The following is a 20,501-nucleotide window of genomic DNA, read 5'->3' as shown; positions in this document are numbered from 1 at the left end:
AATACAATATTTCAATGCCAGCAGAGCAGTGATATCATGCAAAGACATGACAGGTCACACTTTTCTCATGTTAGGAGAGAGGGCTGGAACATGTGAGTATGTGTACAGGAGTCTGTTTGTAATGAAACTGCCATTATGGGGCCCTTGTGTGCTTGCAGTCTCATTTCATCGAGTTAAGAGTGCTCACTTTTCTTAATGCTTGCTTAATGTGTTTACTTAAATACATTTAATATCCCATTGAGTCCATTTCCATTTACTGATGGAGCTTTTTCAGAGCATCATAGTGGCAAAGCTGAATAAGATACCTGTGAAATTTTTACATATTGAAAGCACGAAGTGTAAGAGGGCAATGTTCAATTTTTTAATGAAAATAATTAAATGAGGAAAACCTTTGGGACACACTGAAATAGAGCAACCAGACAGGAAAGTAATAAAATTGTTCTGTGTACCCAAAGGGAAACAGTGAAGAGGGCCAGTTTCTTTTTTTATTATGTTGCTCATTGTGGAAATAAATGATGCCTAGTTTGGAAAAAAAAATTTAATAATAGTACAAGATATTGCTCTCTGTGCTCCCAGTTTGCCCTCTGACCTCATCACTATTGCATTCCTGGATGCAAAACAGCTCAGTTTCAAGGAAAATACTGGAGATCTCTGAAGAAACCCTATGACCTGGTAGCTAGGACACTCTCTTTATCTAATGGAAAGGGAGGTGTCAGAACCCAGGACATTCCTCTGGCTGCCCTGGAGGACTCAAGACCCTGGCAAGGGGCTCAGAGACCTTGGCACGGAGTCAAAAACACCTGTGCCTTTGATTTTAACCCACTAAACAATTACCAACTTTGTGTGAAGAGTTACGAGCCACAAGAGTTTGACTAGAATGATAGTGAATTTATCATGGGGTGAAAAAGTAGAATTTTGGGGATTTGGAATGGGGGTTCAAGAGGCAAGATGGAGGAATCTGGGCATGCCCTTTCTTTCTCTTTTTTCTTCTTGTCCTCAATCTTCTGCTGTGATGGTGGCACTTTTGGATTGGTTTAGAGTAGGGGCAGACTGTCTAACATAAGTGATAGGTATTGGAAAATTATTGTAAATAAAGTCCACGCAGTTCTTAGTATAAAAAGCTAACACTGCCCTGAGGGTGGTCAGTGTGCCTCAAACCAACCTGCTGGACAGATCTCAGCAGGTCAGAGAAAGAATGTAATAGATAAGAGAAAATAAACAAACTTGAAAACCAGAGCTGAGGAATCTCGACTTCTTCGTTCATGAAGCTAAGAGAAAAAAGACTTTTTAATACCTTGGGAGCCATATCAATCACAAAAACCCAAGAGGAAGGTATAGTGCCTCTTGTCCTCAGAGATCACCTAAAATCTCCTATTTCCCCCCTGATGAAGTCAGTGGCATGCAAGCAGCAGACACTGCAAGGGCAGTGCTGTCCTGCCCACGCTCCGGGACCTTCTCTGGGAGCTTTGGGTTGGTGTGGCTGATGGCACTGGAGCTCCAGCTGGGACATCACCACCTGCTCTCACCACAACAGGTCCTGCTGATCCTGTCTGAGGACTGCAGGGAATAATGTCCCGAGATTCCTGGCAAATTTCCTGCAGCCATTCTCATTTCTAGGTCAGTATAAAGGAAAATCCACACTCAGTGACCTGCAGGAAGAGAGGCAGAGGAAGTGGCTAAAAGCCCTAAGGCTGAAATACCAAGAAATTGAGAATCCACCCTCAAATTGCAGAAATGCTGAGGGGATTTTGCATTCACCCCTCCTGTGATTCTGTACTGGGAGTCTGGTTATTTGTGCTGGTGGTGTCTCTGTGTTGGAAAAACAGGCTGTGGTGGCGAGGGACACAATGATCTCTTCAGAGGGGTCCCAGCTGCCTTCCCCTGCTCAGTGTCACTCATGCTGCCAGGCCTGGGGAGCCAGTGCTCATGCATGCAAAATCACTCTTTTTAATTTTCTGTTTCTGTAACATGACCTATTACTGCACTACATCTTCACGAGGCAGAGCTGTCTGGAGAACATCTGTTGCAGTCCCAGCTGTTCGGGCACTTCCTCTGTTTCTGCCCTGTTTCAGATATGTGCAAATCACTGACAGTAACACATCCCCCAGTTCCTCCTACAAATCCTGTTTTCTCTGCTCTCACAGGGAGAGGGGGGAAAAAAGAAAAAGAAACTTTGCAGGGTTAAATATGGGCTAGCTGCTTTATTCTCACCAAATTGCACCAGTGGGGTCGTTGTGGACTGACTCATACCAGACAGACAGTAAAAACCATCCCAGTGTTTATTCCCTTTGGAGCCTATATAATTAAAGCTGCCCACCTGCTGCTGAATTTTGCTGTCATTTTTTGATGCTGTGGGCAATGTGATACTCAGTTATTATCATAAACTATGTTAAGCTCTACCCACTATGGGGTTTATGACAACAATCCTTGAGAAAACTGTAATCCTCTGTGCTCAAGTATATCTCCTTGTTATAATGCTTATGATTCTTGGCTTGAGATGATGGCAGATGATGGCCATGAAAGACTTCCAAATATGGGTGCTGGCAACTCTCTCTCTGCCCAGAATGCCTGCCTTAGATATGCTAGATGAAGCCATTTCCAGCCCATCTCTTCCAGCCTTGCAGCACAGCCTTTACTCTCGATCCAGGATGCATGACTGAGAGATCTGACAGCCTGGCCCAGGGGAATAGTGCCCCTCATCTCCAAACCACCCCCACACTTTGAGAGTCCCTTCCCTCCTTCCCCTGCCTGTCCACAGCCTTGGTTCTCATCCCCACACAGGGGAAAACCTCAGGATGCCCGGCTGAGGATGCTCAGGAAGTCAAGATTTGGAGCAATTCTCAGGACTTTGGATGGAAAATTTGCAAGGGCTGCAATGTAGAGAGCCCTTCTCTCACACCTCGAGTGAGAGTTACCGGCACCTGATTATCACATAAAGAGGTGTCAAACCCTCTGGGTGTGTTTTAAATTGAGTTTTCAAAGGAAGGTTGGACAGAAGAGCACTCCAGGCACTCCAGGCTGCGGGCCCCAGGCAGACTCACGGAATTCAGGTGCTTCCAGTGTTGATATTTTGCCTTGGAAAAATGGGATTTATTGACTAGTCTTCCTTACATACTGCACAGGCAGTGCCAGAGGCAAAGACCAGAACATGTCTCCAATGCTACACATTTAATCTGCTAAATTTAAAACCAAAAAATCTGGCTTCTGACTTCCAAACACTGTGAAATATCCTAGGGACATTGACTGGAAGTATTAAAAATACTACCAGGGGACAGCTCAAATATTTGACAGTCTTGGAAACGACAAAATGGCTTTCTTTATTGACCAACACTGGTGACACATATATTAACCAGAATAAAATAACTCTAACTCCCTCACTAAATACAGCAGTGATAGATTTTTGTCTCTGTAAGCTCGCTTCATGATTTCTGTAAAATTAAAAAAGCATCAGGAAAATATCTTTATATTAAATTATTTTTAATGGCACACACACTGAAGATTTTGGAAATTCATATTTTTCATGACCTTTTTTTAGAATTCTGAGTAGCCAAACATTCAAAATTTAACATATAGTTAGAAAAAAATCCACACCTGGCATATTTGTCCCTGTACTGCTATCTTCAACCACAATCTCAACAATGAAAAACTATCAAGATTAACAATCCAAACATGTTTCCTGGACAGCCTGGTCATCCATAATTGTTGGAAGCAACCCCTTCTCTTTACTGCCAAAATATTGTCTATCACTTGTTGCCTGATATTCCTGGAGGGACTTAAGAGTGTTTAATAAATAATTTGAACCTGCTTGGTAAAATTTCCATTTAGTGCTAGTTGAAATGTGAATTATAAATCATGATTTTACCCCCCAGCTTTCTTAAGGACAACACATGGTCTTAGATAGAAGCTTCTGAATGCTCGACATGCATGAGTTGGAACCACACACAGCTGAATTTCTCTGGTAGCTATAGGACAAAGGTTTGATGTTGACTCATCTTGCACAGTTCCTCCAGGATGGTACAAATTTCCCCTCACATTTCTCTTGTACATACTTGTCCAAGAGAAAATAATGGGAAAAAAAATTATATACCAGAGTGCTGATGACAGCAGTTGTCAGAAGGCTGCCAGCCTCTTAAAGGAAATGAGCTTGCCTCCCAAAAAGTCCAGCATAAGAATCCCAGTGACTTCCATGAAGCCAAGTTTAACCCAAACCACTCTGATTGCCTCATCCAGCACCTGGGGAAACAGCTTCACCTTTAGGCCAATGTTTTGGAAGAAAAAAGGACAAGTGAAGACCCTGAACAGAGTAACAAACTGGCTGTGCCTTCCACTGGCTGAGAAACTGAGCTTGGAACTCAGACACAGCCTCCCCAGGGGGGCTTCCAGTACCCCCATTTTGCCACTGGCTCTAGTTGGGGGTACAGTTGACCTTCATCTTGCTTTGCTACTCCTGATGCTCTGAAAGACAATAAAACACAAAATCATAGCATTGTTAAGGTGGATAAAGAACTCTGAGATCATTTAGTCCAACCATTAATCCAGCACTGCCACGGCCACCACTGATCCCTGTCCCCAAGTGCCACATCTACGTGTCTTTTGACTTCCAGGGATGGTGAATCCACCACTGCCTCGGGCATCCTGTTCCAAGGCCTGACCACCCTTTCTGTGAAGAATTTTTCATAATATTGAATCTAAACCTCCCCTTGTGCAACCAGAGGCCATTTCCTTTTGGCCTGTCTCTTGTTATCTGGGAGAACAGACCACAGGTGTCCCGTGGTTTCCCAGCATCAAAGCAAGCACTGCTGACAAAATGAGGAAGGTGACGGCTTTGGACAGACATGACTTTGCTGCATGGATCCAAGTTCAAATTTCTGCTCTTCCTACTCTATAAAGATCTCTTCATTTATCTGTATTTCAATGTCTCTTCTGTACAGTGAGAGTGCTTATTGCTATGATTCACAAGGATGTAGAAATTTTTAGTGGCTAAAAATGTGCGAAGACACTCGAAATGGAGAGTTACCATTTGCCTACACAATGTATATCATATTTTATCATAAAATTATTTAATTAGTAAGTTATTTCTAAGTACTATTTTGACACTGATTTGCCCATGTGATTTTCCAGCTTTTGGTTTCTGGGTCTGTTCCAGCAAAGAGGGAAAATCAGATCAAATGCTGCAGGGACTGGGACTTTAAATGCTGACTGCAGAGTCATGTTTGCACAGAGGCCCCAGCAGCACCGTCAAGGAACCAAAAAACAAGTGCAAACAGAGCTGTGCTGACTTTATGGCCCCTTACAAATCTTTTCTGGCATATGGGAGTATTAGGCCTTAAGAACCAAAAAGAGAGAAAAGTGTTTTATCACTTCTCCGCGATAGGGGTTGAACCTGTCCTTACACGCAGCCTCTACCACAAATGCACTTTTGAAGGGAGTTCCAGATAAACATCAAAACACTCCTCTTGTGATGTCAAGTGGGAGAGCTCTTTGCTCTCACTGAACCATGGCAGAGGCCAGCTCGGGTTCCCCAGCAGCCCAGGGCTTTGGCCAGCAAACAGCAGCTGGAGCCAAGTGATGAAAGCTGGGTCTTGGACCAGCAGAGACCCCACCCTGCCCTCCTCTACTCTCTCATCATCTGGTTTTGTTTCCTATTCCTACAGACAGGGAGAGCTCAGGAGACCACCAACCTACCAGCCTGCACAACACAGCAGCATAAGGAAAGCCACCTCTATTTGCTGACATCTCTACCAGGTTTGGGCCAAGGTGACATAAATGGGCACTTCACCAATTTACTGCATATTTCTGTATTTTTTCCAGTGTTGTATTTCATTGTCAAAGCCAGGTTCATCCTTTTGTTTCATGGGACCTGGGTAACAAACTCAGCTTGTTGACTTTAGTTGAAGAAGAAACAACATCAAGGGTCTTCACCCAGTAACCAAACCACCTTTGGGAAGTGCCACTTTCTCTTCCCTGCTTTAGGAAGATTATTATTACTCTGTTGCTAATTTTGCTAAGTCACTTAAGAAAAAAGATTAATCTAAACTTTAAAACATCCTTCCTGTCTTTGCAAGCCAGGCAAGACATGAACACACTTTAAATGAAAGACGTTCTGCAGCGATGGGCTCAAGAGAAATTGCCTGTTACACAGTGGGCACTGAGTGCTCTAGGTTGCCCTGGGTCTGAGGCACAGGTACTCCAGCTGCCTTCTGGGATCCAACACATGTGGAGTGGCCAAAGCCTTGACTTGACTTGACTCTGGAAACCTCTGGTGACCTGACAGCACTCCCTACCTTTTTCTAATTGTCTCTCCCTACCATTCATGACTCCTCTTTTCACATTCATCTCCTGTCTCAGACAGCATCCATGAATATATTAATGTATTCAATTTTTAATATTTATAAAATTAATATTGGGTTGAACCTGTCCTTACATTCAGGTTCAATTAATATTGAAGTAACACATCAAAATTTGCCTAAACCCTTGCCCAGCTCCTCATTCATTTCAGAACTGAGCTCCCATTGGTTCCAGGATCTGGACCTCCACCCTTATCTCTCTGATTAAATCATTAGCTTTAAAATCCTTCGCAGTTTTCAACACAATAATAAAGCACAGAAAAAAGTGGTTGCAAGCTTCATGAATATTTATTTTTTCAGCAAAGAAGGAGCAAGTTTACCCAACAGCTTTTCTAACTGATTGTCTGCAGCACAAGGAAGCTATGGCCACGTTAAGGCAAGCAGTAGTAGTTTATTGTTTTAGTAGACACTTCTTTTTCCTTCCTTTTGAATAAATACACCGCGGGGTCTGGGAGGACGTGTGCCAAGAGCATTACTGGGCGCAGCAACGGCGAACAAAGCGCAATCCTAATCATAACAGAGCGAGCAAGTATTGTTACAAATGTTCTCTTTAGTATGGAAATGAGCCAGGGGTAATAAAAACACCATAAAAACGTCAAAATGACCGATCACCGCCAAGCGCCCGCCTTTTCATAACCAAAACTTGCAATGAACTTCGGAAAAATCCTGCCTTAGGAGAGATGCCATTTTTACTTAATGTTATTGTTCGACTTCTTCTCACTTCGCTGCACAGTTGAGAGATTGCAGAAGAGAACAACCTCAGAAGGGCATCAGTAAAGTCCTGATTGATATTAAATGGCATTCAAGCACGATGGTGGACTCTGGATGGGAGCAAACAGGGCATTAACATTAACACTGCTACTGCCTCTTTGTGAGAATATGGGGCATATTTAGGTGCTAATTGTTTGGACAGCATCAATAACACTTAATGCATAATAAGATACAAATGAAGAGCTGTGTAACTCGTGTAATTCCATCAAAAACGCTCAGGAACAGCAGCTTGACTTTAATTACTCAGATCAAAGGAAAAAGGCATTTTGAAGTCTGGTGTAAAATGTTATTTATTACTCCTTTCACTAAAACATAGATCAGCTCGGATAGAAATAGCAGTTTGGACTGGATTTGGTTAGGGAAAATGGGAGAAAAAAGAATATTCATTGCTTTGCTGATGTCCATGCATATTGGGAGATATGTTAAATCCTAATTACATCAGACTGACAGAAAGGAAAAGAAAAAAGAAGTAAAGAAAAAATGCATAAGCTAAAATGAGGACAAATAAAGGTCATAGCTCCATATATTGTTCACAAAGACCTGAAGCTGGTAAGCACACACAAAATGTAAAATGGGCATTCTCTTTTCTCCATACTCTACTCCATAAATAGACAATATACACGTGCCACCTAACAGTCAATATAACACCAGTATTTTAAATGTGGTTTTATCAGCCATTACTTCCTATTTCCAGCTAAAGTCATCCACATTTTTGGTGCTGGGATTTGCTCGTGGCTTTTTTATGTTTGTAGCAAACATTTAAAAGCTGAGAATCCTGGGCAAAGAAATGCTCTGCTGATAAGAAAAGGTGAAGAGAAAGTCTATGCCTACAGCTTCCTACTTGGTAGCATTTTCTGCCAGGTCCAGAATACAGAACTGACCTGGCAGGTGGATGCATCCCAGGACATTTGGATGACAGACCCTAATCCATCCCAGAACATTTGGATCACAGAGCATGGAGTGGGCTGGAAAAGACCTTTAAAGGTCATCTAGTCCCATCCCCTGCAATGACAGGGACATCTTCTGCTAGATCAGGTTGCTCAGAGCCCTATCCAACCTGGCCTTAAATGTTTCCAGGGATGGGGCACACACCACCTCTCTGGGCAACCTGGTGTTTCACCATCCTCATTGTAAAAGAATTTTTTCCTTATGTCTAGTTTGAGATTTAAAAATTTAAAGGGCAATAAATAGCTGGAAGATACCAATTGGTTGGTGGTCTTGAATTTTTCTCACCAGGTTGGTTCTGTGTCTTGGTGCTCTCTGCATTTACAGGATCATCAGGGTTGGAAGAGATCCTCAGGATCATCCAATCCCAGCGTAAACCAGCACCACCATAAACCATCACCCCTAAACCATCTCCCTAAGTGCCACATCCAGTCACCTCTTGAACATTTCCTGAAACAATGACTCCACTACCTCCCTGGAAAACTTGCTCCAATGTCTAACCCCTCTTTCAGTGAGAAATATTTTCCAGCTATTTGATCTGAACTTCCACTCTTGCAGTTTAAGGCCATTTCCTCTCCTCCTCTCAACCCTCACCTCACTACAGCTTCCTTCCAGGTAATTGTGGAGAGCAATGAGGTCCCCCAAGCCAGACTCCTCTTGTGCAGACTAAACCACCCTGTTCCCTCAGCTGCTCATCAAAGGACATGTAGGATGACAGATTCTAACCCGCTCCAACACACTGGATGACAGCCCCAAGCCGTGCCAGCACATTTGAAAGACAGACCCTGCAATGGAGGGGTGTGAGTAACAGGGGGACGTGCTGCTGCTGGCACAAAGGGCAGTAAAAGTGTGTGCAGAGCCCCACTTTGTGTAAGTAACCTCATGACTGCAGCACTGAGCTGGGAAGGGCTGGGATCATCCTGCTGGAGCTGAGGGAGCAGCCTGGGTGTGCAGCCCTGTGCCCGTGCTGCTGTCAGGTCACTCATGCAGCACAGCCAGCTGCAGGGACAAGCTCTGGCATCTCCTTTCCTCTGCAGCTCAGCATTTCCTCAGGGCCAGAAGGCACCCCTAAATGACCTCATTTGGGCTCCATGAATCCCTTTATCCCAGTAACATTCCCAAAATCTTGCATTTAGCCACACGGCGTCCACAAAGCACCCAGCCTTGAAGATTTTGAGAGGTGCAGTGTCTACCACTCCTTTGGATAGCTCCTTCCAAAGTGTGTGCATTTCCCATTTATGTGTGTCTGGCTTCATACTGGGGCCATTAATTTCTGCCCCATCTTTCTCTGCCAATGGGCCAGCCAGGGAAAAGATGTAAAAACCTGGGAATGGCTCCATGTGTCTGACTGATTTCACTCTGGACATTGTAGGGACTTTTTTTTCCCACTGGCATCTCTGAGAGCTGGAACAAGCTCTATATGGGTAATAATTCCATGATTGTAAGGATCTTTTCCAATGATTCCATGTTAATCATCAGCTTTGAGCAATTTGGAGTCCTGGGCATGCTCAAAGTTCCTCATGTAGGCAGAGGTGCTGCCCAGGCAGGAAAGCCATGAAAAATTCCCCATTAATATCTGACCACCTCCCAGGGTTTGCTCACCTCTGCATCTTCCCCAGGTCTTTATTCCAATATTTCAAACCTCTCAAGAGTTTCAGACAGCCACAGAAATGGAGTCAATAAAGAAATATTTACTCTTTCCTACCCCAAGTGTGCAATTTCTGCACAGGGATTTTGGGGTCAGAGGCCCAGGTCAGGTCAAGATGAAGTTTGGGTGAGGGACAGCTTTTCTGAACTTAAGATGTCACAGCTTGGACATTTACTGTCTCTGGAGTGAGTAGTAAGACACTCACAGGTTTGCCTCAAAAGAGGTGGAGGCGCTGAGCTTGACCTTGAAATCCCTGGTCCACTCCAGGTACTCCAAAATTCCATCTTGCTAAATAAAATTTGGCTCCTAGTGCAGTTGTAGCATTTGGGTCTGGAGGTGCAGATTAAAAACTGCCCTTTTTCACTAAAAATCAGAAACCTTTCCCAAATCATTAATAAAATTATGCCTCTGCTTGATTCTCAGAACCCACACAAAATATCAGACGAAGCTGTGGCACAGAAGTAACTTTGCAATATTCTCTTTTTGCCCTGCCAGCACACACTCCTGACGTGTGCTAACACACACACACCCACACAGAGCCACACTTCCCTTCAAAACACAGAACTCTAAAACATTTTAACACAACTCCAGGCTTTTATTCCTTTTTTTCCTGCAACTTTTATTACAAAGCCACAGACACACTGTGCCATTCTGTCTCCTTTGATGTGTTCACTTATTGTATTTGTCACCAAATGAAAACCACAGAACACTTTTTATCTTCAATGTCTGATAAGTTTCCAGTTCGAAAGGGGCCGACCACAGAGAGATTGTCCACACAAAGTTAAAAAAGGCCACGCACAAACTGGTAGGTAAAGCCATGTTTGATCTGTAATGCAAATAAAATTAACAAAGATAGTGAGTTTTAAGCCTAAAATTCCTTTGATCTTTGAAGCTCCATGGTTTTAAAAGTACAAATGCCTTCTGTATCACATGTACATCTATATGCCTATATGCATACAAATACATAAAATGAAAAATCTTCTGTGTTCAACATAGGGTCAGTTACCACAAAGAAGACAATGGTTTTCTTTGAACACCCTCTATTTAAGAATGAAGATGCATCCAAATCTTTTCCACACTGAATAAAAAACATATTCATACACAAGTGTGACCTTGTTGAATTTATTTAAACAGTGGAAGACTTGGCAATCTATGCAAGGCACAATCAAGCCCTAAAATTCAATGGCATGCAGTAGGGCTTGGGACAGAGTGACTCAGAAAAGGTCTTAGAGGTACCTTGTGAAGGAAAAATAATTCCTAAAAAATGTGAAATCCACCCAGGCACAGCAAGCCAGTGCAAGGCCCAGACAACAAACACAGCCCCTCCTAAACAGGGCATGTGATGGTATTTCCCTGGGGGGAAATCTCACACCATTTCTGGTGGGCAAGATGGAGCAGACAGCCAAGGCAGGATGAAATCCCCGTTCTTTCTGCAAATCAAGACCTTTATAGCATCTCTCATGGTGCACCCAAAACCAGAACTGCATTCCCAGTGCCACAGCCGAGAGCTGCAGCTGCCCTGGGCTGATGCATTGCCCACACAGGGTAGTTTAATGCAACATTTGCCTTTGGAGAGCTCTGTCAGCAGCACTAGAGATTTATCTTTGCAGGGCAGGAAGAAGCCACTCCTTCCACTTGAGCCATCTGACAAAATGTGAGGTTTTTGCCTGTGTGATGCAGCACTAGGGAGCTGGGTCACAAAGGGCAGGAGGCACTGGAGGAGAGTGCTACACACAGCCTGGGATTCTGTGCTGCATGGGAAATGCAGGAGTGCTTCTCTTAACCCACCAACCCCTCTCTGAGGCTCAGGGACAGAGCTGCCACTTGAACTGGTGCCATTAGGAAATCTCTCAGGGTTTGCTTAGGGCTGAACCCCACAAACCCAGTGCTCACCCCACCTCTGAAGCTGGTGTCAGTGCTGCTCACAGGACATGGGTCAGAAGTGTCTCCTTGCTACAACAGTGGCCCAGAGAGCAGAGAAGGGCCATGGGCTACCAGGGGAATCCTGCCCTTGGCCATGCCCCTGATGCTGCTGGAATGTGCAGGAGTTTGGGATATGCCACGGTGTAGTAAGTAGCTTCCCACAGGCACAAGAAAAGAGATGTAGACTTTAGTACCTCTCATGGAAACATGCACTTACTGTCTCCTTGAAATAAAGGCAATGCCCTTAGTGTATAAAGGCTTTTAAATTTATTTTTTAAAATGAAACAACTCACTATATTTCAGCCATTAAGAACTCCTGCCTAAATCATGCCTTATATCCGTGCCTTATATCAATGCTCACACTTAAACTCTTCTCAGTTCCCCCTGAAGCTGAGAGGATTCATATAAAGATATCCTTAATCTGAATTTTAGGGATTTCATAAATTTGTGTTGAACCCTCCTGCTGAAGAATACTAGTTATCAATGGGTTGCTTTATTACAACCTCTACAGGAGCACCACCATGAGGGATGGTCTTCCTCTAGGGGCTATTACATGGATAACCTCCTCCTAAGGCAAGAAAAGGACTTTTTGGAGCAGAGTGCATTGGTGAAGAAAGCAGGAGCTGATTCAGTGTTTCACTGAAAATCAGGGCCCCATCTCACAGCAGCACGGCTGAGCAAACAGGGAACTGTTTGGTTTGCTGGTGATTCAAACAAACCACCAGAAAAAATCACTGCGGGTCAACACAGAGCAAATACCTCCCCAAATCTTCAGAGAAAAGCAAAGCCTAAAGCACAGCTTTGTTTCAGATTAAATAAAGTGTTTCAGTTTTAAATGGAGCAGCTGGTTTGGTGAGGATCTCTTTCATGGAATAGGCTTGAGAAGGAAGTGATTCCAAACTTAAAAATTAGCATGTGTCAAATTTTCTTCTTCCTTTTTTTTTTTTTTTTAAACCATCAAACTCTAAATGAAAAGAAGAGAAACAGTTTCATCATTGCTGAACCTTCCTTCTCCAAAGAAAATGTTGGCCCCTGAGGAGCTGGGTGCCTCTCTGTGGTGTGCAGCAGAAGAGGTTCAAGCCCCGCTGAAGGGGAGCAGCTCCTGTGTTCTCTCCTCACTGTGCCCAGCTCACCCTCCACTGGCTCCTAAAGCAGCTGCAGTTACAAATTAAGCATTTCACCATCATTTCATGATTTCCCCTTCCAAGCACCCTGAGGCCAAAGTTCTTGTTACAGCCTCACAAATTATTATGCTTTGATTTACAAAATCTTCTTTAAAAAAACCCAAACCAACAAACCACTGCAGGTCTGGGCTTAAAAAACCTAATGAATCATCCTCCCCACACCCCCCCAGAAATGCACAGTGAAACAGCTTTCCCTGTGAGAGAAGAACTCTGCTGCTGAAGATGGCTGGGGTCCATGAGAAGTGATCTGGGCACTTCAGACCCTCACAGTCAGAATACAGAGAGTGGAAAAGATCAGTTCCTGATGGACAGGATGGCACCAGCAGCACCTGAGGTGACAGGAGATGACACCTGGCTAGTGTGAAAAGGCATAGAGACAGGTGGCCTCCAGGTTAGGAGTAGCACAGTTGGTCACAAGCTACATCAAGTGTGTTCTGAGCATGGCATCTACAGAACCTGAAAAAAAAAAATCTTTATTTTCTTTGATCAAAAATACATATAGAAATGCCTGTTTCGAGGAAAATATCATACATTTTTTTTTTTGTTTAACAAAATAAATTAAATATACATGACTTCTGTTTAAACTCTATATAGAATTACAAAGGTTTTATATTTTGCAATTGGATTCATTCCCAGTCCATATAGGTATTTAATATGGTCCTTATTTATTTTCTCTTCTTTCTGTTTTTCTGTTTGAACTGCAATGTTTTATCACTTATGAAGTGATATCTGAGGGGAGGGGACAACCACACACTACCTAGGTGGATATTTCTCAAATGCAATTTTTTCCTACAAGATTATTTCACTCTCTTTGCTTCTTACTATTTTTTCTAATGCTCTCACGTATTTTGCATTGATGCAGAAAATCCAGTAGCTTGTCACTCTAAGCCATCAGAGAAGGACAGTGTGTTTTGCTTTCTTCACCATCAGCAGTTCAATTATTATTATTAATTATTATTATTTCTTAAATATAAATATAAAGGTGTTCTGTACAATGTTCATTTTTCCTTCTTTCCTTTTTCCTGGCAGTGGCACTGAGTCCTAGGACCAGGGGAGCGGAGCTGATCTGCAGAACATCCCATGGGAAACAAGATGCCTTCACCTTGCAGAAACTGACCCAACCAGCTTGGTTGGCTGATTGTGCTGACCAAGACTGAGAAGCACGTGGCATTTCACCTTGTGGACAGAAATTGTTTTTTTCAGACCCTCTTGTGTTATTTTCTTTCCCTGGAAGAGATGAATGGGTTATGTATCCTGGTGCTTTGGCACTAAACCTCAAGTAAGTTAGAGTTTGAGTCACTCAGAGCAGGAGAGGTCTGGGGGATTCCCACCAAAAGAAGTGATGCCCAGCAGGCATCCAGGCCCAGCCAGAAAAGTACCACACACACCTCTTGCTCTACCTGCTCCCTTCAGCAAGACAAGGAAGGAGCTGGTGGTTCACATCCCTGTGTCCCATCTCACTTGTTGCCACTTTGATTAAAACATCCAGGAAGGCTCTGCTGCTGGAGACAGCTGCCTCTCTGCTGTGAATTGGAGTTCCTTCATTATTCCTCGGCTACATCCTGATTGCAATAATTAAAAAAAAAAAAATCTCTTTTCTCTCTGTGTCTTTCTCTATTATATATATATTTATATAGATAGATATAGATATATACACATATATATATACACACACATACACACACGCATATACAATTATATATATATGTATATATATATATTTAAAATTACATATATAACCTTTTCTGTCTGCTTTGCCTGTTGCTGGCAGTGCTGAGCTGACTTGGAGCAGTCTCTGCTGAGGTACCACGAGGAAAAAAGCCCAAAGGAGCCGCTGTACACGGGGCCAGCCCTTAGCACTGGTACTGGATGTGCTGGTGCTGGTGCACTTTGCCTTCCACGTGCGAGTGGGTGTGGGTGTGGATGTCCGTGTAAATCTTTGGGTACATTTTGGGCGCCATGGCAGGGGCCAGGCCGGGCCCCTGGGACAGTAAATGCTGCTGCTGGGCCACGTATTCCTCGTAGTTGATGGAGGAGATGCAGTCCTTGTCGGGGAGCTGGGGGACGCAGGCGCGGTCGCGGGGCTGCGGGCGGTGCGCGGGGGCGGCGGCGGGCGGCGAGCAGGGCTTCTTCTTGGACTGGCACAGCCACAGCAGGATGGTCCCAAAGATGAAGACAGCCCCGGCAGGGATGCCAATGATGACGGGCCAGGGCAGGCTGCTGGCAGAGGAGGGGGGCACAGGTGCGCTGGGAGGCTTGGGATCTGGGGAGGGACGGAAAGAGTTAATTAAACGCAGGCAAAGTGGATTCAAAACACATGTCACACTTGGGCTGGCTGCTGGACAGGCTGTCTGGCAACTCTGCCAGACCAAGTAACAAGGGAGAAATCAAGCCAGCACATGATGTTTGGTAACTGCTCTGCTTTTCAGTGCTCCTGGAAGGAGAAGCAACTCATTTTCTCTGGTTTAGGGGTCAGGAGGGGAGTCTTTGGGGGATTTTATAACTCTCTTATCCAAGCTTTAATGGATGCACACTAGAGCCAGCCTGAGAGAGTTTCCTAACGCTCTCACTCTGTGATGGAATGAGCTTTGCTGCCCAGACTGAAGGACACAACACAGGACATGTCAGTAAAACCTCGCTGTCACCAGCCCAGGAGGCACAATCAGGTTGCACAGAGCCACAGCACGCTGCCCACCCACCTCTGCCTGCAAGGGCTTCAGACACTCCCTAGAAATCCTGTCTAGCAATCATGGATCTACCCAGCAGTGCTCCACCGTGGCAGGGAGAATGAATGTGGGGTTTTGGAGGTGTTGGCTTGGGAGGAAGGCTGAAGGATGGGGAAAATGTAGGGGAGCTGGTGGCCCCTCCTTTGTTCCCAAGCCATGGAGAACTGAAAGTTCATTCAGCGTTGAAGTGTGTCCCCAGCTTCCTACCCCAAACAGGCTCTACCTCCACCAGTCTCTTTGGAGCTGCTACTAGCTTTTCAAGGGCAGTAAATTCAGCTACTGGAGGAGATAAGATGATTTAGACATCATCTTTCACAACTACCTCCTCCTTTATCTCTCTGCAGTTGGCAGTCAGTGGCTATCCCTGGATAGCCACTCCAGCTTCTCAGCCTGATCTCCTGATTTATAGACCCAAAAGCAGTCCTGGGGTAGGATTCTAGTGGTGAAAATCCTTGTCTGGATAGCTATCCAATGCCTTGAAACATACCCAGGCACAAAATTCAGCTTGCAGGGAGACACCCAGAAAACTTCCAAAACCACGGGCTGTCTTAATAATTCAATATGTTATATTCAACCATCTATCACTTAACTTTCAAGCTAAACTTCTTTAACACACTAATGCCTTTTTCTCTCCTTGACAAATAATCCTATGGGTAGCTTGAAATGTTAAATACATGCCATGTGGTCTCTTTGAAGTTGGGAGGACCTATACTTTGACCTTAATAGATGAAATTTTGATTCACCAACTCTGGAAATTACAGGATAATTTAGGCTGGAAGGCGAGTCTGGTCCAGCCCCCTGTTAAAAACATGACAAGATCAGAAAGCTGACCTATCAGCTGACCACAGAAAACAGAAGTCTTCATGCAGGTTGGCAGAAATCCTATGCTGGGCTGAAAAGAAAGTGTTTTGATATTCATCCATGTTCCTCAGAGCTGTCAATGTCAAATCTCATAGACTTACAAGCAAAATGGTCTTCTTGAAATCATGGCTTTAAAACCACATCTTTGCATCTTAGGGCAAGCTGGGTTCTCTTCTTCCATCACTGCCAATATCAACAGCCCTGCAGGCTCTGGTTCTGGCACAAGGCCTCACTACAGTCCCTTTTAAATCCATGGAAAGTCTCCCCCTGATTTCAGTGGGAGCTGGATCAGACTCTCATAGGTCAGAAACTCCCAGAGCCTTTGAGTTATATCCCACCCATGCTGCTTTTTTGCTTTTTCCTTGGTATTTACAGGCCTTTCAGTTAGAGTGTAGTCCTAAATCCAAAATGTTTATCAGGGTAGAACTGCACAGTCAGCAGACAAAGGAGCAACTGACCAGGCAAGGATGGTGTGTCTCAAACACAAATGATACAGCCTCAGCTGATGTGGCCACCAGCTCTGAGGTCTGGGGAGGGAAGGCAGCAGATGTGTACAGGGGCCCCAGGGAACCACTGGTTAAAAATTTAACTAATCAATCATTCTGTTGTTCACACTCATTCATTTCATTTCTTTGTGACCCTGACAGTTTTTATTCTTCCCTCATTTTATGGGCCTGGATCATTGTTTCCTTTTAGCAGTAAAAGCAATATAAATAAGGGCAGGAGAAAGGAGGAATTTTAGGGAATGAGGTTGAAAACTGTGTTGTTATTCAGTTCTCCTCTCCCATCCTGCAGCCGATCACTGAAGATTTAGTGTCTGCAACTGCAGTATCTTTTCCCAGCTTGCTCCTCTTTCATACAGGAGTAGATAATTCAATTTATGTCACCTGGATGACTGAGAGGGGCCTCAAAAATGTCTGTAAGTATCTGCAAGGAGGTGTCAGAGCATGGACCAGGCTCTGCTTCATGATGCTGAGGAATAGGAGACAAAGAAGGGGCAAAACGTGATGCCCAGGAAGTTTCACCTGAACATGAGGAAGAACTCCTTTTATGTGCAGTGACTGAGCACTGAACAGATTGCCCAGAGAGGGTGTGGAGTCTCCCTCACTGGAGATATTCCAGAACCACCCTGACACAATCCTGTGCCACATGCTCTGGATTGTCTCTGCTTGAGCAGGGAGGTTGGACCAGATGACCAACTGTGGTCCCTTCCAACCTGACCCATTCTGTGATTCTGTGGTTTTTCCCCCCAAAGGGAGAAAAGGAAATATCATCAACAGGATTTCAGCAGGAACTGATTTAAATCAGGGCTGATTTAGTCCCCTATTCATTCCTATCAGAACTGGGCTAGCCTCAATCAGCACAGCATCACAGAGGGCCAGGGAGCCAATGGGCAACAGCAGTTGAATGAATAAATACCATGATGTCACAGACATATTTTATGAAAAATCTTTTCATTAGGATCTTTTCTCCTGAGAAGCTGAGAGGCCTCAGAAATGAAATGTAAACAATAATCATCTGCCGCTGTGGAATGCAACAGGTGCATCTTTGATTGGTCTCATGTGATTGTTTTTAATTAATGGCCAATCACAGTCCAGCTGTCTTGGACTCTTTGGTCAGTCACAGGATTTTATTATCATTCCATTCTTTTCTATTTCTTGCTAGCTTTCCGATGAAATCCTTTCTTCTATTCTTTTAGTATAGTTTTAATATATCATTTTCTTTTAATATAATACATATCATAAAATAATAAAACAGCCTTCTGGAACATGGAGTCAAGATTCTCATCTCTCCCCTCATCCTGGGACCCCTGCAAACACCACCACCACCACCACATTTGGTGAGCCCCGAGTGAGGAACATTGCCACACCCTGACACTGACAACAGAGGGGCAAACGTCACCACTCACCCGGCAGGACTGTGAGGAAAGCACTCCGGAAGCTGTAGCCCATGGTGTTAGCCCCGAGGCAAATGTACATCCCTGCATCCTCCTCCTTGGCTCGAGTAATCATCAGTTTGTTCAGGTAGGAACCGTCCGGGCGGGACCAGACCTCCCCGGTGGGCAGCACGACGAACTTCTGCCCGCCGACGTCGATGGTGGAGTTGTACTTGCTCTCCGTGCCGTACTCCACCCTCTTCAGCCACTGGATGACGGGTTTGACGTCGCTGCGCACCTTGCACTGGAAGGACGTGGTGCCGCCGTAGTCCACCGTGGTGTTGACGGGGTGAGTCCCCGTCAGGATGGGCTTGGACCTCGTCCTCTCTGCACAGAAACACAGGGAAGCTCCATGGGCAAAGGGTTTGCTGGTCTCAGTATCTTGAGTTGCAGAAATGTAGGGGAAAGGTGTAGGAGGGATGGAAAATCATAGTCTAGTCCAGATCCCTGCCCCAAGGCAGGCTGAGATTTCTGCAAACTCCTGATGCGCATTTTGCCAGCCTCTTGCCAAAGCCTCCAATGGTAGATGCTCTCCAAACATCTCCTCCATCATCTGAGGCTTTAGCAAGTCTGTTCTCATGCTCAACCTGAATCTTCCTGTTTATAACAAACAAAGAAGTTGCTTTTCTACCTGCATCAGACCTGGAGAAAAGGAAGGTTTCCCTCTGAACCCTCATATTTTGGAAGAGGTTCACCAGACCATCCTTTCCAGCCTGATCGTAAGTCTAAGGTTGTGTCAACACCACATAAAGTGAAAGGAAAAATGTATGCCTCATTCTGAGCAATGTTTGGATCTTTTTTAGTGTTAGGATCAGATAAATCAGTCACAGTTTCCAGACAAGGAGGTAATGCAAACCTCTATCTGAGGCACAGGAGAAATTATGGTATCACAGTGGGTGGTAACTGCTGGCAATCACCAACTCCTTTTGATGGCAAACACTGTTGGATTGAGCTTGTAACAAAACAGCTCCCACCAGCACTGGCTTTGGAGTGAAAGGAAGGAACAATGGACCCTCTTTCAAAAACTCGGGATACTTTCAATATTGAGGGCTCTAAAGATGTGCTTAGGAAACAAAAATACCACAGTAGTCTCTGTAGGCTTTGCCTTTGGACTGTGAGCAACAATCACAGCCGGGGAGACTGAGACTCAGATAAGCAGGTCTTAGGAGTGGAGGCTCAGGGGAGGGGAAAAAAAGGAGGAAATTGAATAAAACCTGTAATGCTCCACAGAATGATGTTAAAAATAGAAAGATGTCTGAAAACTGCTTAATGCCCTTATCTCCTTGACTCTGGTTCCAGCTTTGGTTACTGTTTTCACTCCTAGCCAGCAAAAGCTAATGAAAACAAAGGTTACATACATCTTTAAGTTGATAAAAACCAAGATAAACAGGGACACAGAAAGGGGTTTGTTCCTGGTGCTGTCTGGTTTTGATGAAGTGAAAATGCCACAGCTGCCATTAGGATGGGGCTTGATTCATTTCCCTGCCTCTGCTCCTGGTTTTAGTGTAAACACGTGTTTTTACTGTCTCCGCACAGCTGCATCTTTATCAATCCCAGATGTCCAGCAGGTTTGTGCCTTCAGAGCCCAACAGAGCTTCCCACATGTGCTTTCAATTCCTGTGATTCTAGGGAAAGGACTTATCAGAGAACAGATCTTTACCTTTAAGAACAATCTTTCACACTGTGATAAACTTTCTCATGCTAAAATGTATGCACAGACAAACAACATGCTTTCCAAGTGGCTGGAAACAGCCCTCCATGCCCCTGCTCCTCATTAATGAAGGCTATTCAATCTTCCCTCCACTCAGCTCATCCTCTCTTTCTTGAGTTGGCTACTCTGTAATCATTTCCATGACAACTTATGATGATGTCACAGGCAAAGCACAATGATTTAAGAATAAGAGCTCTTCTCTGGTAAACTTAGGAAGGATTTGAGTATAATTATCCTCAGCTATAATAGGGGAAACAAAAGATTAGAGAGCAAGACTCAGAATAGCTAGATAGTAAGAAGAGCAATTTACCTCACCACAATGCAGAGTAATCCCCCATGGCTCATCTCCTGAGGATTGAATCTTTAAAGCTATGTAGGCATCTAAAGATACAGACAGGATCCTAGTGGATGTTTTTAAGGTTTGAGGTTATTTTTTAGTAATTCATTTC

The 20,501-nt window shown here is 44.3% G+C and overlaps 1 protein-coding gene across 6 annotated transcripts in view; it reads right to left on the bottom strand.

Annotated features, from left to right (window-relative positions):
• Window positions 1–10,322: 10,322 nt before the first annotated feature.
• The window catches only part of FGFRL1 (fibroblast growth factor receptor like 1), a 171,607-nt gene continuing 161,428 nt past the window's right edge, over window positions 10,323–20,501 (bottom strand). For 5 of the 6 annotated variants that reach the window (XM_084204404.1, XM_084204402.1, XM_084204405.1 and 2 more), the window contains 2 exons: window positions 18,315–18,668; window positions 10,324–15,081 (listed from right to left, as the gene is read on the bottom strand). In XM_084204404.1, coding sequence (XP_084060530.1) covers window positions 14,672–15,081; window positions 18,315–18,668 — 764 coding nt within the window. In that variant the 3' untranslated portion in view covers window positions 10,324–14,671. Of the gene's footprint in view, window positions 15,082–18,314; window positions 18,669–20,501 lie in introns of all 6 variants that reach the window. The other variant, XM_084204406.1, reaches the window with a different exon arrangement.

This window comes from Fringilla coelebs (assembly GCF_963513975.1).
Source record: "Fringilla coelebs genome assembly, chromosome: 4".
NCBI classification, from domain to species: domain Eukaryota; kingdom Metazoa; phylum Chordata; class Aves; order Passeriformes; family Fringillidae; genus Fringilla; species Fringilla coelebs.
The sequence above is the reverse complement of the archived record's forward strand: the minus strand, read 5'-3'. Positions and strand labels throughout refer to the sequence as shown.